The sequence below is a fragment of the Ursus americanus genome, chromosome 32 (genome assembly GCF_024610735.1).
Source record: "Ursus americanus isolate L20-20 chromosome 32, mUrsAme1.1.p, whole genome shotgun sequence".
NCBI classification, from domain to species: domain Eukaryota; kingdom Metazoa; phylum Chordata; class Mammalia; order Carnivora; family Ursidae; genus Ursus; species Ursus americanus.
In genome coordinates, this window is record NC_142158.1 from 1,668,546 (window position 1) to 1,682,084 (window position 13,539).

General features: G+C 44.0%; 1 protein-coding gene across 1 annotated transcript; it reads left to right on the forward strand.

Moving 5' to 3' along the window:
- The first annotated feature begins 5,490 nt into the window (after positions 1–5,490).
- Positions 5,491–6,450, forward strand: LOC123794120 (olfactory receptor 2B8-like). Its single transcript, XM_087858020.1, has one exon. It carries the CDS (start codon positions 5,512–5,514, stop codon positions 6,448–6,450), a length of 939 nt encoding a protein of 312 aa, XP_087714146.1. The 5' UTR covers positions 5,491–5,511.
- Positions 6,451–13,539: the final 7,089 nt, after the last annotated feature.

Here is a 13,539-nt window from a genome sequence, read left to right on the forward strand (position 1 = left end):
GAGGGATCCCCTTTCTCCACATCCTCTCCGACAATTGTTGTTTCCTGCCTTGTCCATTTTTGCCATTCTAACTGGTGTAAGGTGGTATCTCAGTGTGGTTTTGATATGAATTTCCCTGATGGCTAATGATTTTGAACATTTTTTCATGTGTCTGTTAGCCATTTGTATGTCTTCACTGGAAAAGTGTCTGTTCATATCTTCTGCCCATTTTATGATTTATTTGTTACTTGTGTATTGAGTTTGAGAAGTTCTTTGTAGATCTTGGATACCAGTCCTTTATCTGTAGTGTCATTTGCAAATATCTTCTCCCATTCTGTGGGCTGCCTCTTAGTTTTTTTGACTGTTTCCTTGGCTGTGCAGAAGCTTTTTATCTTGATGAAGTCCCATAAGTTCATTTTTTCTTTTGTTTCTCTTGCTTTTGGAGATGTGTCATGAAAAAAGTTGCTGTGGCCGATGTCGTAGAGGTTGCTGCCTCTGTTCTCCTCTAGGATTTTGATGGATTCCTGTCTCACATCGAGGTCTTTCATCCATTTGGAGTTTATCTTTGTGTAAGGTGTGAGAGAGTGGTCAAGTTTCATTCTTTTGTATATACATGTCCAATTTTCCCAGCACCATTTACTGAAGAGACTGTCTTTTTTTCCACTGGATGTTTTTTCCTGCTTTGTCAAAGATTAGTTGACCATAAAGCTGAGGGTCCATTTCTGGGTTCTCTATTCTGTTCCATTGGTCTATGCGTCTGTTTTTATGCCAGTACCATGCTGTCTTTGTGATCACAGCTTTGTAGTACAGCTCGAAATCCGGCATTGTGATGCCCCCAGATTTGTTTTTATTTTTCAACATTTCCTTGGAGATTTGGGGTCTTTTTTGCTCCACACAAATTTTAGGATTGCTTGTTCCAGCTCTTTGAAAAATGTCATTGGTATTTTGATCAGGATGGCGTTGAAAGTGTAGATTGCTCTGGGTAGCATAGACATTTTAACTATGTTTATTCTTCTGATCCATGAGCATGGAATGTTTTTCCATCTTTTTGTGTCTTCTTCAATGTCTTTCATCAGTGTCCTGAATTTTCTAGAGTATAGATCATTTGCCTCCCTGGTTAAGTTTATTCCGAGATATCTTATGGTTTTCAGTGCTATTGTAAATGGAATCAATTCCCCAATTTCTCTTTCTTCAGTCTCATTGTTAGTATATAGAAATGGAACTGAATTCTGAGCATTGATTTTGTATCCCCCACATTACTGAATTGTTCTATGAGTTCTAGTAATTCAGGGGTGGAGTCCTTTGGATTTTCCACATAAAGTATCATGTTATCTGCAAAGAGAGAGTTTGACTTCTTCTTTGACAATTTGAATACATTTTATTCTTTTTCATCTGATTGCTGTTACAAGGACTTCTAGTACTATGTTGAATAATAGTGGCGAGAGTGGGCATCCTTGTCGTGTTCCTGATCTTAAGGGAAAGGCTCTCAGCTTTTCCCCATTGACGCTGCTATTTGCTGTGGGCAAAATTTTCAGAGATGGTTTTTATTAAATTGAGGAATGTACCCTCTAACCCTACACTCTGAAGAGTTTTAATCCAGAAAGGATGCTGTATTTTGTTAAATGCTTTTTCTGCATGAATTGAGAGGATCATATGGTTCTTGTCTCTTCTCTTATTAATGTGTTCTATCACACTGATTGATTTGAGAATATTGAACCACCCTTATATCCCAGGGATGAATCCCACTTGGTCGTAATGGACAATCCTTTTAATGTACTGTTGGATCCTATTAGCTAGGATCTTGTTGAGAATTTTGGCATCCATATTCATCAGGATGTTGGTCTGTAATTCTCCTTTTTGATGGGGTTTTTGCCTTGTTTTGGGATCAAGGTAATGCTGGCCTCATTGAATGAATTTGGTAGTTTTCCTTCTGTTTCTATTTTTTGAAACAGCTTCAGGAGAATAAGTGTTATTTCTTCTTTGAATGTTCGGTAGAATTCCCCAGGGAATCGGTCAGGCCCTGGACTCTTGGTTTTTGGGAGGTTTTTGATCACTACTTCAATCTCTTTGCTGTTAATCAGTGTATTGAGATTATCAGTTTCTTCCTATTTCAGTTTAGTTTATAGGTTTCCAGGAAGGCATCCATTTCTTCCAGGTTGCTTAATTTATAGGATATAGTTACTGATAATAATTTCTAATGATTGTTTCTATTTTCTTGGTGTTAGTCATGATCTTTCCCCTTTCATTCATAATTTTATTAATTTGGGTCCTTTCTCTATTCTTTTGAATAAGTCTGGCCAGTGGCTTTTCGATCTTATTAATTCTTTCAGAGAAAGAGCTTCTAGTTTTGTTAATCTGCTCTACTGTATTTCTGGTTTCTAATTCATTGATCTCTGCTCTAATCTTTTTTTTTTTAAGATTTTATTTATTTATTTGACAGAGAGAGAGACAGCCAGAGAGAAATGGAACACAGGCAGGGGGAGCGGGAGAGGAAGAAGCAGGCTCCGAGTGGAGCAGGGAGCCTGATGCAGGGCTCGATCCCATAATGCCGGGATCACGCCCTGAGCCGAAGGCAGACGCTTAACCGCTGTGCCACCCAGGCGCCCCTCTGCACTAATCTTAATCAGTTGTCTTCCGTGCATGGCTTAGGCCTGTTCTTTTGTTCCATCTCCAGCTGTTTAAAGTGTGAATATAAGGACTGCATTTTAGATTTTTCTATTCTTTTGAGTAAGGCTTGGATGGCTATGTATTTCCCCCTTATTACCACCTTTGCAGTATCCCATAGGTTTTTGGACCAATGTGTTTTCATTCTCATTGGTTTCCATAAATTGCTTAAGTTCTTCTTTAATTTCCTGCTTGTCCCGAACATTCTTAAGAAGGATGGTCCTTAGTTTCCAAGTGCTTGAGTTTCTTCCAAATTTTTTCTTGTGATTGAGTTCCAGTTTCAAAGCATTGTGGTCTGAGAATATGTAGGGGATAATCTTAATCTTTCGGTATCGGTTGAAACCTGATTTGTGACTTAATATGCTGTCTATTCTGGAGAAAGTTCCATGCGTGTTCAAGAAGAATGAGTATTCTGTGGTTTTAGGGTAGAATGTTCTGTATATATCTATGAGGTCCATCTCAAAGCTCTTATGTCTTTGTTGATTTTCTGTTTAGATGATTCGTCTGTTGCTGAGAGTGTAGTGTTGAGGTCCCCTACTATTGACATATTAGTGTCAATATATCTCTTTAATTTGGTTAACAGTTTGCTTATGTAGTTGGCTGCTCCCATGTTGGGGGCATAGATATTTATAATTGTTAGATCCTCTTGTTGGATACACCCTTTAAGAATTATATAGTGTCCTTCTGTATCTCTAACTACAGTCTTTAGCTTAAAATCTAATTTGTCTGATATAAGAATTCCTACCCCAGCTTTCTTTTGAGGTCCGCTAGCATGAACAATAGTTCTCCATCCCTTCACTTTCAGTCTGGATGTATCTTTAGGCTCAAAATGAGTCTCTTGTAGACAGCATATGGATGGGTCATGTCTTTTTCTCCAATCTGCAACCCTGTGGTTTTATGGAAGTATTTAGGCCATTCACGTTGAGAGTGATTATTGAAAGATATGATTTTAATGTCATCATGTTGCCTGTGAAGTCCTTGTTTCTATGGATTGTCTCTGTAAATTTCTGTTCTGTATCACTCTTGGGGGTCTTTCCCCTTTTATAGAACCCCCCTTAATATTTCTTCTAGGGCTGGCTTGGTGGTCACATATTCTTTCAGTTTCTGCCAGTCTTGGAAGTTCCTGTCTCTCCATCAACTCTGAATGACAGCCTTGCTGGATACAGTAACCTTGGCTGCACATTCTTCTCATTTAGTACCCTGAATATGTCTTGCCAGCCCTTTCTGGCTTGCCAGGTCTCTGTGGACAGGTCTGACGTTATTCTGATGTTCCTCCCTCTGTACGTAAGGAATCTCTTCCTCCTCGCCCCTTTCAAGATTGTTTCCTTGAATCTAAGATTTGCAAATTGTACTATTATATTTGGTGGTGTTGGTCTGTTCTCATTGATCTTGGGACATGAATGCTTGTTTCCTTCCCCAGATTAGGGAAGTTCTCAGCTACAGTTTGTTCAAATATCTCTTCTAGACCTCTCTCTTTTCCACCCACTTTGGGATTCCAATAATCCAACATTGGAATGTTTCATTGATTCAGTAATCTCCTGTAGCTTTTTTTCATGAAAATGGAGTTTCTTTCCCCATTTTACCTCTCTTTCCTTGTTTCCTATCATCTCATCCTCTAACTCCCTAATTCGTCCTCTGCCTCATTTACCCTGGCCGACAGAGCATCCAGTTTAGACTGCATTTCATTCATAGCCTTTTTAATTTCTGCCAGATTTGTTCTCATTTCAGCCCTTAGAGAGTCTATATTTTCATTGATATTTTTCTCAAGCCTATATATCATCTTGATAATTGTTCATCTGAAATATAACTTGGTTATATGCATATCCATGAGTTCTGTGGCAGAAGCCACAGTCTCTATTTCTTTCCTTTGTTGGGAGTTCCTCCTCCTTCTCCTTCTGATGAGGAGTGATTGAGGGGATGTACAGAGTCCAATTTATTGACTGGGACCCAAGCAAGATGCATCTGTTTTATAGGGGCCTTAGGGATTTGGCTTCTTGATTTTTCAGCCTGCCTTCTGGGGGAGGGGCCTGCCGCGCTGATACTCAGGTAACCCTGTTTGGGCAGAGTTGCCCTGTCCCCTGGGGGAGGGGAGGGATGGGCACAGTGAGAACCAGTTTTGGGGGGCTTTGGTTCTGTGGCTGATTTCCCTGGTGGCTTTCTGTGACTGTTCTGAGAGTCCGTGCAGAAGTGACCATATTCAACCTCTGACTCAGAACAGAGAGATCGCAGTCTGCTCTTCACTGAGCTCTCCGGGCCACACTGACTCCTTTTCTGTCGGTGCTGCTAAAAAACCCCCAGAGTCCCGGGTTGTGCGCCCCGCAGCTGCTCTCCAAGCCCTCACTCGCAGGCCGGCCCGTCTCTGCCTTTTGTGCTTCTAACACCGCCAGCTGCCCTGGTTCCTGCGCACATTCCTGGGCTCACGGTCTCAGTCTGCTCTCTCGCGGGTGCGATCCGTGAGCCAGCCCGCTCCCCATTGCAGGTGGCTACGGCTTCCCGGGGCCCGAGCACGGCGGCTCCCTCCCCCCTTCCGTTTCTCTTCCGATATCTGTGCGTGGTTTCACGGCTCCCAGCTTCATACCTCATACTCAGCGCGGGAGATGTTCGTTTGTAGAGATCCAGATGTAACTTCCTGCATCTCAGGCTGATTCCATGGATGTTCGGGATGGTCAGGTAGGTACCCAGCGCCATTCAGGGGACCAGCTAAAAAAAGGAGACCCTTACTCCTCTGCCATCTTTCCCCCAGACCATTGCCATTGCCATGTCCTATAACATACTAGATCCACCTCCTCCTACAAAATACTTTTTTAAAGATTTCTTTTAAAAGTTGCTAAATGCTTGGTCCTGACAGGAAACATGTGCTAACAGACGATGGAACAGAAAAATGGCAGTTCTTTCACTGGGTTTATCCTGCTGGGTTTCTCGGACCGGCCTCAGCTGGAGCTCATCCTCTTCGTGGTTCTTCTGATCATCTATCTGTTCACTCTGCTGGGAAACACCACCATCATTGCCTTGTCCCACCTGGACCCCCATCTTCAGACTCCCATGTACTTTTTCCTCTCCAACCTGAGCTTTCTGGACCTGTGCTACACGACCAGCACTGTCCCGCAGCTCCTGGTTCATCTCAGGCGAGCAGACAAGTCTATCTCCTTTGGCGGCTGTGTGGCTCAGCTCTTCATTTCTCTAGGGTTGGGCTGCACAGAGTGCATTCTCTTAGGGGTCATGGCATTTGACCGCTATGCTGCCATCTGCAGGCCCCTGCACTACACAGTGGTCATGCACCCCCGTCTCTGTGCCCTCATGGCTTCCGCATCGTGGTTCATTGGTTTTGCCAACTCCTTATTGCAGACTGTGCTCAACTTCCTTGTACCACGTTGTGGGAGAAATAAAATAGATCACTTCTTTTGTGAGGTCCCCCCACTGCTCAAGCTTGCCTGTGTTGACACCACTGCGAATGAGTCTGAGCTCTTCTTTCTCGGTGTGGTCATTCTCCTCATCCCTGTGGCCATAATCACCTTCTCCTATGCTCGGATTGTCAGGGCAGTCTTAAGAATAAAGTCATCTGCAGGGCAGAGGAAAGCGTTTGGGACGTGTGGGTCCCACATCACGGTGGTCTCCCTGTTCTATGGCACGGCCATCTACGCTTACCTCCAGCCCAGTAACAACTACTCCCAGGATCAGGGCAAGTTTGTTTCTCTGTTCTACACCATCGTCACCCCCATGGTCAACCCCGTCATATATACACTGCGGAACAAGGATGTGACGGGAGCCATGAAGAAGGTGCTTTGCAGGGACCATGACTCCAGATGACTGGGAGGAAAGACCCTTTAATAGAAGACATTGAAGACCAGAGTGATCAAGATGTTTGTCACCTACCTGGGTCATCCAAAATTTCCCCTGATAAGTCTCAAGGGAATTTACTTACCTCATTCTTTTATGCAAGTGAATTCCCAAAATCTAAGTTCATGGATTCATGTAGCCTCTGGAGAGGCTGATTTTGTAATCTTAGCTCATATGCGTATATATATATTTTTAAGGATCTATGATCTAATTTGAGAGAGAGCATAACTAGGAGGAGGTTAGGCAGAGGGAGAAAGAATGTCAAGCAGACCGTACCCTGAGTGCAGAGTCTGATGCCAGGATGGATCCCACGACCCTGAGATCACGACCTGAGCTGAAATCAGGACTCGGACGCTTGAGCAGCTGCAGCAACCAGGCTCCCTGAGCATCGGCATCTTGTTTCAGTATTTTATTTTATTATTTTGTTAATAATTTTTATTTTGTTATATTAGTCACCATACAGTACATCTCCAGTTTTCGATGCAATGTTCCATGATTTTTAGTATTTTAGAACGCTGCACAGGTTTTTCTTATTTCACTCTCATTTGGGAATACCGTTCCATTTCTAAGTGCAAAAAGACATTCATGCACGTAATATGACGGCACAGGCAAAATAAGCTTACAAACCACTACCGCACTGTAAGAAATACGAACATTTTCGCATTTTGTACCAATTGCTGAAGAATGTCACTTATTCTTGCATTTTAATCATGGCTCTACACTTATTCTTGCGTTTTGATCATGGCTCTACACTTATTCTTGCGTTCTGATCATGGCTCTATTGCAAGGTCCATAGGTTGACTGTAGCGCAGCTTTTTCACAGAATTAGGTGGGCGTCTACGGGAAAACGAATTGTTAGGTCAGAGAAAACCTTGCTAACATCGACGCCGGTAAAGCCACTCAGATGCCAGGTGGAGTGTGATGTCCCGTGTGTCGGTGGTCGGAGGCAGCCTATCCACAGCGTTCGCGTCACATGGGGGCGGGGACGGGGCCTTGCGGCCAGTGCACGGGGAGCGCCAGCGCTAACACACCAGGCAGCGCTCGCCCACTTCTGTGCTCAGTCGGAGAAGCGCCCGCGTGAGGTCTGCACGCTGGTCACGCAGCTTGTGAGCCAGTGCCGCATCCACAATGGCTTTGGGACATGATCACATCGACACAGCACAGAACTCAGTTCCCACTTAATATTCTGCGTGTTCTATCCACAGTCGTGCGGTAAAAGCTTCAAAGGGTAAAACATTTAGATCTTCTCTTGATACCATTTTATAAATTCTTTGATCCAGGCATCAGCTGATCAATGCTTTGTAACTCACATCCGAAGAAAGGCCCCAAACAATTTGGATGCAGGGACATATGAAAATAAGAGAGATGACCTCTCTTTCCCAGGAAATCCCATGTTCCGTGGAGCTTACTCGGATTCACCAGGAGGAAAAAAGAAAAGAATTGTTTATTAACTACTAAACATGCTCATGTGTCTAAATTTTATAAATTACCATCTCATTTATATTAACTGTCATACAGCTCTGAATTCTGCACGAAGCCCGTGCAGGTAAGTGTATCTGTGTCTGGGACTGGACACGTCCGCGTAACCAGGGTGCTGTTCCCTATCCCGACAGTGATCAGCTCCTCCAGGGCCTTGCACCCCCTGAGCTGGTCGTGCTCATGACAAGTGACCTTGTCCAGAGACAGCGCTTGGAGGCTGGAAACGACAGCCGGGGGAGAGTATGCACACGGTCAGGGTCTCTCTGGATCGCTAACAGCATCACAATATTCCCACTGGAATCCACCGCTGGGGTTTCTCTTGACAGCACAGTGATGCTGCATGTGTGCCAGCGGAAAAGCGGTTTTGTGATACTGTTTATCCCCGATGGTGACAGATTTCCATTCCCCATCATATTCCTGTTTCTGTTTTAAAGATTGTATTGATTGATTGATTGATTGATTGATGACAGAGAGAGACTGGGCAGGGGAGGGACACAGGGGCTCAGAGAGGGACAGCCCGACTCTGGGCGGAGCACAGAGCCCAATGTGGGGCTTGATCTAGAGACACTGAAGTCATGAGCTGAGTTGAAATAAGAGTCAGATGCTTAACCTACTGAGCCCCTAGGCGCTCTCCATTGTTTCAACCACATTCTGACCGTTATATCCAACTGGTTACTTTAATCCCTGAAATGATCTCTCCTTGGTGCAAAACCCCTCAGGGTCTCAGGAAGTTACACAGCCTGTTGTTCTGGGGGAGCAACTACTCTGCTCTTGAGGTCACACAGTGCCCTGGGGCGAAACAGATTCACTTCCTTTGAGTGAATGTTTGAATAGCATTTCCATGTTCACAACTCCTGAAAATAAATTCCAGAGAACACAGACCTCTGGGATCCATGCACAAAATAAAAAAAAAAAAATTCATTTGACAGACCAAACACAAGTTCAGGATTGTTCTGTAGCAGTTTTCTAACGTTAGGAATCTGCTCCCCACACTCCCCATGCTTTGTCTACAACAGAGTCCAGGGCTGTGTAATTGTCACCAATACTGTTTGCACTGTTTCCTTTTGTATTTTCATCAGTAACTGTGGCATGGCTGTGGGATTGTACCCAAGGCTTGGCTACGTTATTTGACTCCATCTGTGTTTAGCACCTGGAGCTCAGGACGACTGTTATGCTCTAGAGGAATCCATGGATTCTTCCAGCGCTTGTCCTTTCTGAGGAACGCGGGGTGCACACCTTCAGCTCAGGGGATGCGTGATTGCAGACACCCAAAATGTCAGTCAGACTCACATGAAACTCAATTCTTAACCCACAGAAGATTTACTACCGATTAACAAAGGATTCAATATGCTGAGAGCCCTTGAGTATCCAGGAGGCCCCAGGCCCATCAGACACAGCTTCGGAGACCCCGCACCGCAATGGGAAGTGGTTTGTTTCTCAGATGTGGGGCAGAACTTGTCTGGCACCAGTCAGCACAGGGAAGGCTGGGGGATCCTCAGATTCTGTGTCCCTTCCGTCACAGCCCTGCTCTGGCTTTAGGACTGTCATTTGGTAGCATGTCTGCAGTGTGTGGGGTGTAGCTTCTAAACAGACCCCACGCATCACGCTGCCATCACTAGTAGGGCAGTGATCGGCGTACAGCCACCCCTGTGAGACCCTCACGTATCTCGTGGTCTGCGCATTTCACGGTTACTCTTTGCCAGAGTTCTGCTCTGTCCAGGCTCACTGAGGAAGGAAGAACAGGTTACAGATCCCTGTGAACCTTTCCCTGGCAGGTGACTTGTTTTCAGATGCTTGTTTTGTAATGCGGGTGAGGACTTCTTTCATCGTCGTGATATTGTAGCGTGTTTCAGACCTGGTCGTGCAGACTCTGGGAACCACTGTGTATGGTACGGTTTGCTGAGAAGGTGGGCTCCGTGTAAATGCAGAAATGAGAGGATGAATGACAGCTGCTCAGAGGGGTCAGGGGATGTGGTCCCTGACATGGCCTTAGGGATGGGACACTTGCTTTGGGGAGGGAGACCTTTTCTTCTCCCCCCCCCCACCCCAGGATTCTTCTAGCTGTTTTGGAATTAAAGTGGTAAGAGCAGAGGTAACACGAGAAAAAACCCAAAGCTTTATTACCTGCTGGTGGAGCCCTATAATGAAATTGAGACCCAAAGAAATGACCAAGGCGGGCAGTTTTTACGCCTTTCATACAGAGACAAGAAATGTGTGAGGAATTGACAGGATAAAGGAAACAGGCGTCTGGGAGCTTTAGTTAGGAAGGAATTCTAATTGGAATTTGGGCTGAGGTAGTAGATCATAAAAAAGGCTTATTTCTACAGATTTCTCAACTCTCATGTCCGTACTTGGGTGATAAGGATGACTTTTACTTCTTAGTCCTTTTACTTCTAAGTCTTCTTAGTCCTTACTCCCCTGGAGGGGAGATCTGTTTCCTGCTTTCAGGGGGACAGAGGAGGATGTGATGTCCTTGCACCTGCTGTTTCCCAAGCAGCTTCCATTCAAAATAATCACTATGCCTTTGAGGCCCGTTTTGGGATCTGCTCTGGGTCTCTACACCTGATCCTACAACAATTTAGTTCTATTGGTTTACACTGTTGGGTGGATTTATGTTACCCATTCTGAACTGAAAGAAATCTATGAGGTCTTTAAGAAGTGTAAGTTCGTTTAAGTAGACAACCATTTCTGAGGACAGTTTTAGCTCTTTCGAGAGTGAAGTGGTTCAGTTGTTGGACCTGTGTCTTTAGTCTCAGTGAAGCGTCCTGGACATTTCTACTGATTGGATTATGTGGGATCCTCATGATCGATGGGAAGTCACGACAGCTGCCAAAGCCTTTCTCAGGAGCGTCCCTTCGATTCTTGGTAGCAGCTGACAGATGGTGCTGTCCGTGTATTTTTAGGGCCCCGTTTCAAGCATTTGGAAACATTGAAAGAGTTTGGCAAGATTCTTTTGGGAAAACATCTTTCTTAATAATTCTATGGAAACGAGAACTCTGTTTAATGTAGTCAAGGAAGTATTGTGGCTACAATGTGGTGATTTCATGATGAAACCACCCTCTCTCTGACTCACTGCCTTTCTTGGAAAAACCATCCTTTACTACCCAAGGAATGTTTCTCCTTGATTTTCACCAGAACGTGTTACAGTCTGGCTTGCCTTTACATGCAGGTAGCATATATATTAGTGTATTATCACACACGCACAGATATGGGCATGCACAGATAAGGGTAGTCCGCCTGAATCTCCTGTCCATCTTGTGAGGATGGAGAGTAGAAGAAAATGTGTTTCCGTCAGCTCGCACTACTTTGAAGTGACAGGTTTATAACTGATTATTTCCAATGTGTTCTGAGATGTGTACAAACATACCCAAGTGTGTGGGGTAACAGTTGATTCCTTCAGGTCACATGGCAAAGGAAAGCTACCTAGCAGGAGGTGTTGTGGTATCGGTTCTTGGGAGACTCTTACCCACTAAGAGCTGAATGGAACAAGCTACACTCCTTTTGCTGTCATAACAGACACGCCTAAGTACAAGGTTTAGAGTTGCCATTCCTTCACTCTCTGGATTTCAATTTGCATCAGAAAGGGTGGGCTGTGCTTGTACATAGGATAATTCTAGAACACTCCCTTTCATTAACTCTGTGGAGAGATTAACAAAAAAGATGTATTTATTTATTTTAGAGCAGGAGGGGCAGAGAAGGAGGGAGAGAGAAACTTCAGCAGACTCTGCGGAGAGAGCGAGGCTCCACGAGGGTCCAGATGCAGAACCCTGAGAGCGGAGCCTGAGCCCAAACCAGGAGTCTGACTCTCAAACAACTGCACCACCAGGTCGCCCCTGGAGAGAGTTTTTTGTATTAAGTAGCAGGAATAATCTGACCTTAGGAGACGACGATGAAGTGGGATAAAAAATTGAATGATGTCTCTTGAATTTATTTTTCCCCAGTTATACTGTGATAGAACCGACATGTAACATGGAGCATATCTTAGGACTAGGAGATGTGAACTGTGTATGCAACAAAATTGTTACCACGATAGCGTTGGCTAACACCTGCATCTCATCACACGATGAGCCTTTCTTCTTTGTGGGGAGAACGTTTAAGATCTACCCTCAGCAACTTCCAGTCTGTGATACAGTCACAGGAACTGTAACTACCATGCTGTACGTTAGCTTCTCAGGACCTGCTCGTGTTGCACCTGGCAGCTGGTACCCTTTGCCCACATCTCCCACTTCTCCCCTCTCAGCCCCTGGTCACCACCATTCTACTCTCTGTATCTGCAGATTCAGCTCTTCTGGATCCGCAGTTACGTCAGATCACACAGTCTTTGTTTTTCTCTCCTGACTTGTGTCACTTAGAATTAGCTCTGCGATATCTTACACATTGGTTATGAATGAGAATAAGTGAAAAAAATATTCACGTATTTACAATATCTATTTCTTGTTAAAGATTTGTTTGTTTATTGTATATATATAGAGAGAACATGAGTGGGGAGAGGAGCAGAGGGAGACAAAGAGGGGAAGCCGCCTCCCCGCTCGCAGGGTGCTCTATCCCTAAGCTGGGCTCCATCCCAACACTCAGAGATCATGACCTGAGTGCAAACCAAAATTCTGAAGGTTAAAATTATGAATGAAAAAGGAGAGGTCACAACCAACACCAATGAATTTGGAAGGATTATTAGAAACTTTTATCAACAGCTTTATGCCAATAAATTAAGCAATCTGGAAGAGATGGAGGCCTTCCTGGAAACCCATAAACTACCAATACTGAAACAGGAAGAAATTGATTTTTTAAACAAGCCAATTAATTATGAAAAGATTGAGTCAGTGATAAACAATCTTCCAAAAAATAAAACTCTAGGCCCGGACGGTTTTCCTGGGGAATTCTACCAAACATTCAAAGAAGAAATAATATCTATTCTCCTGAAGCTATTTCAAAAAATAGAAACAGAAGGAAAGCTACCAAACTCATTCTATGAGGTCAATATTACCTTGATCCCCAAACCAGGCAAAGACCCCCACAAAAAGGGGAATTACAGACCGATTTCCCTAATGAATATGGATGCCAAAATCCTCAACAAGATCCTGGCAAATAGAATCCAACTGTACATTAAAAGGATTATCCATCATGACCAAGTGGGATTCATCCCTGGGATGCAGGGGTGGTTCAACATTCGCAAATCTATCAGTGTCTTAGATTTTATTCAGAAACAAAAATTCAGAAATCATATGATTCACTCAATAGATGCAGAAAAAGCATTTGACAAAATACAGCATCCTTTTCGGATTAAAACCCTTCAGAGTGTAGGGATAGAGGGTACATTTCTCAAGTTCATAAAAGCCATCTATGAAAAGCCTACAGCAAATATTATTCTCAACGGGGGAAAGCTGGAAGCCTTTCCCTAAAGATCAGGAACACGACAAGGGTGCCCACTCTCACCATTATTATTCAACATAGTACTAGAAGTCCTTGCAACAGCAATCAGAAGACAAAAAGGGATCAAAGGTATCCAAATCGGCAAATAAGAAGTCAAAATGCCTCTCTTCGCAGATGACATGATACTCTATATGGAAAACCCAAAAGAAG

What these genes read in the sequence shown, in the direction of transcription:
- LOC123794120 (XM_087858020.1), top strand. Translation starts at nt 5,512, where the DNA reads ATGGAACAGAAAAATGGCAGTTCTTTCACTGGGTTTATCCTGCTGGGT.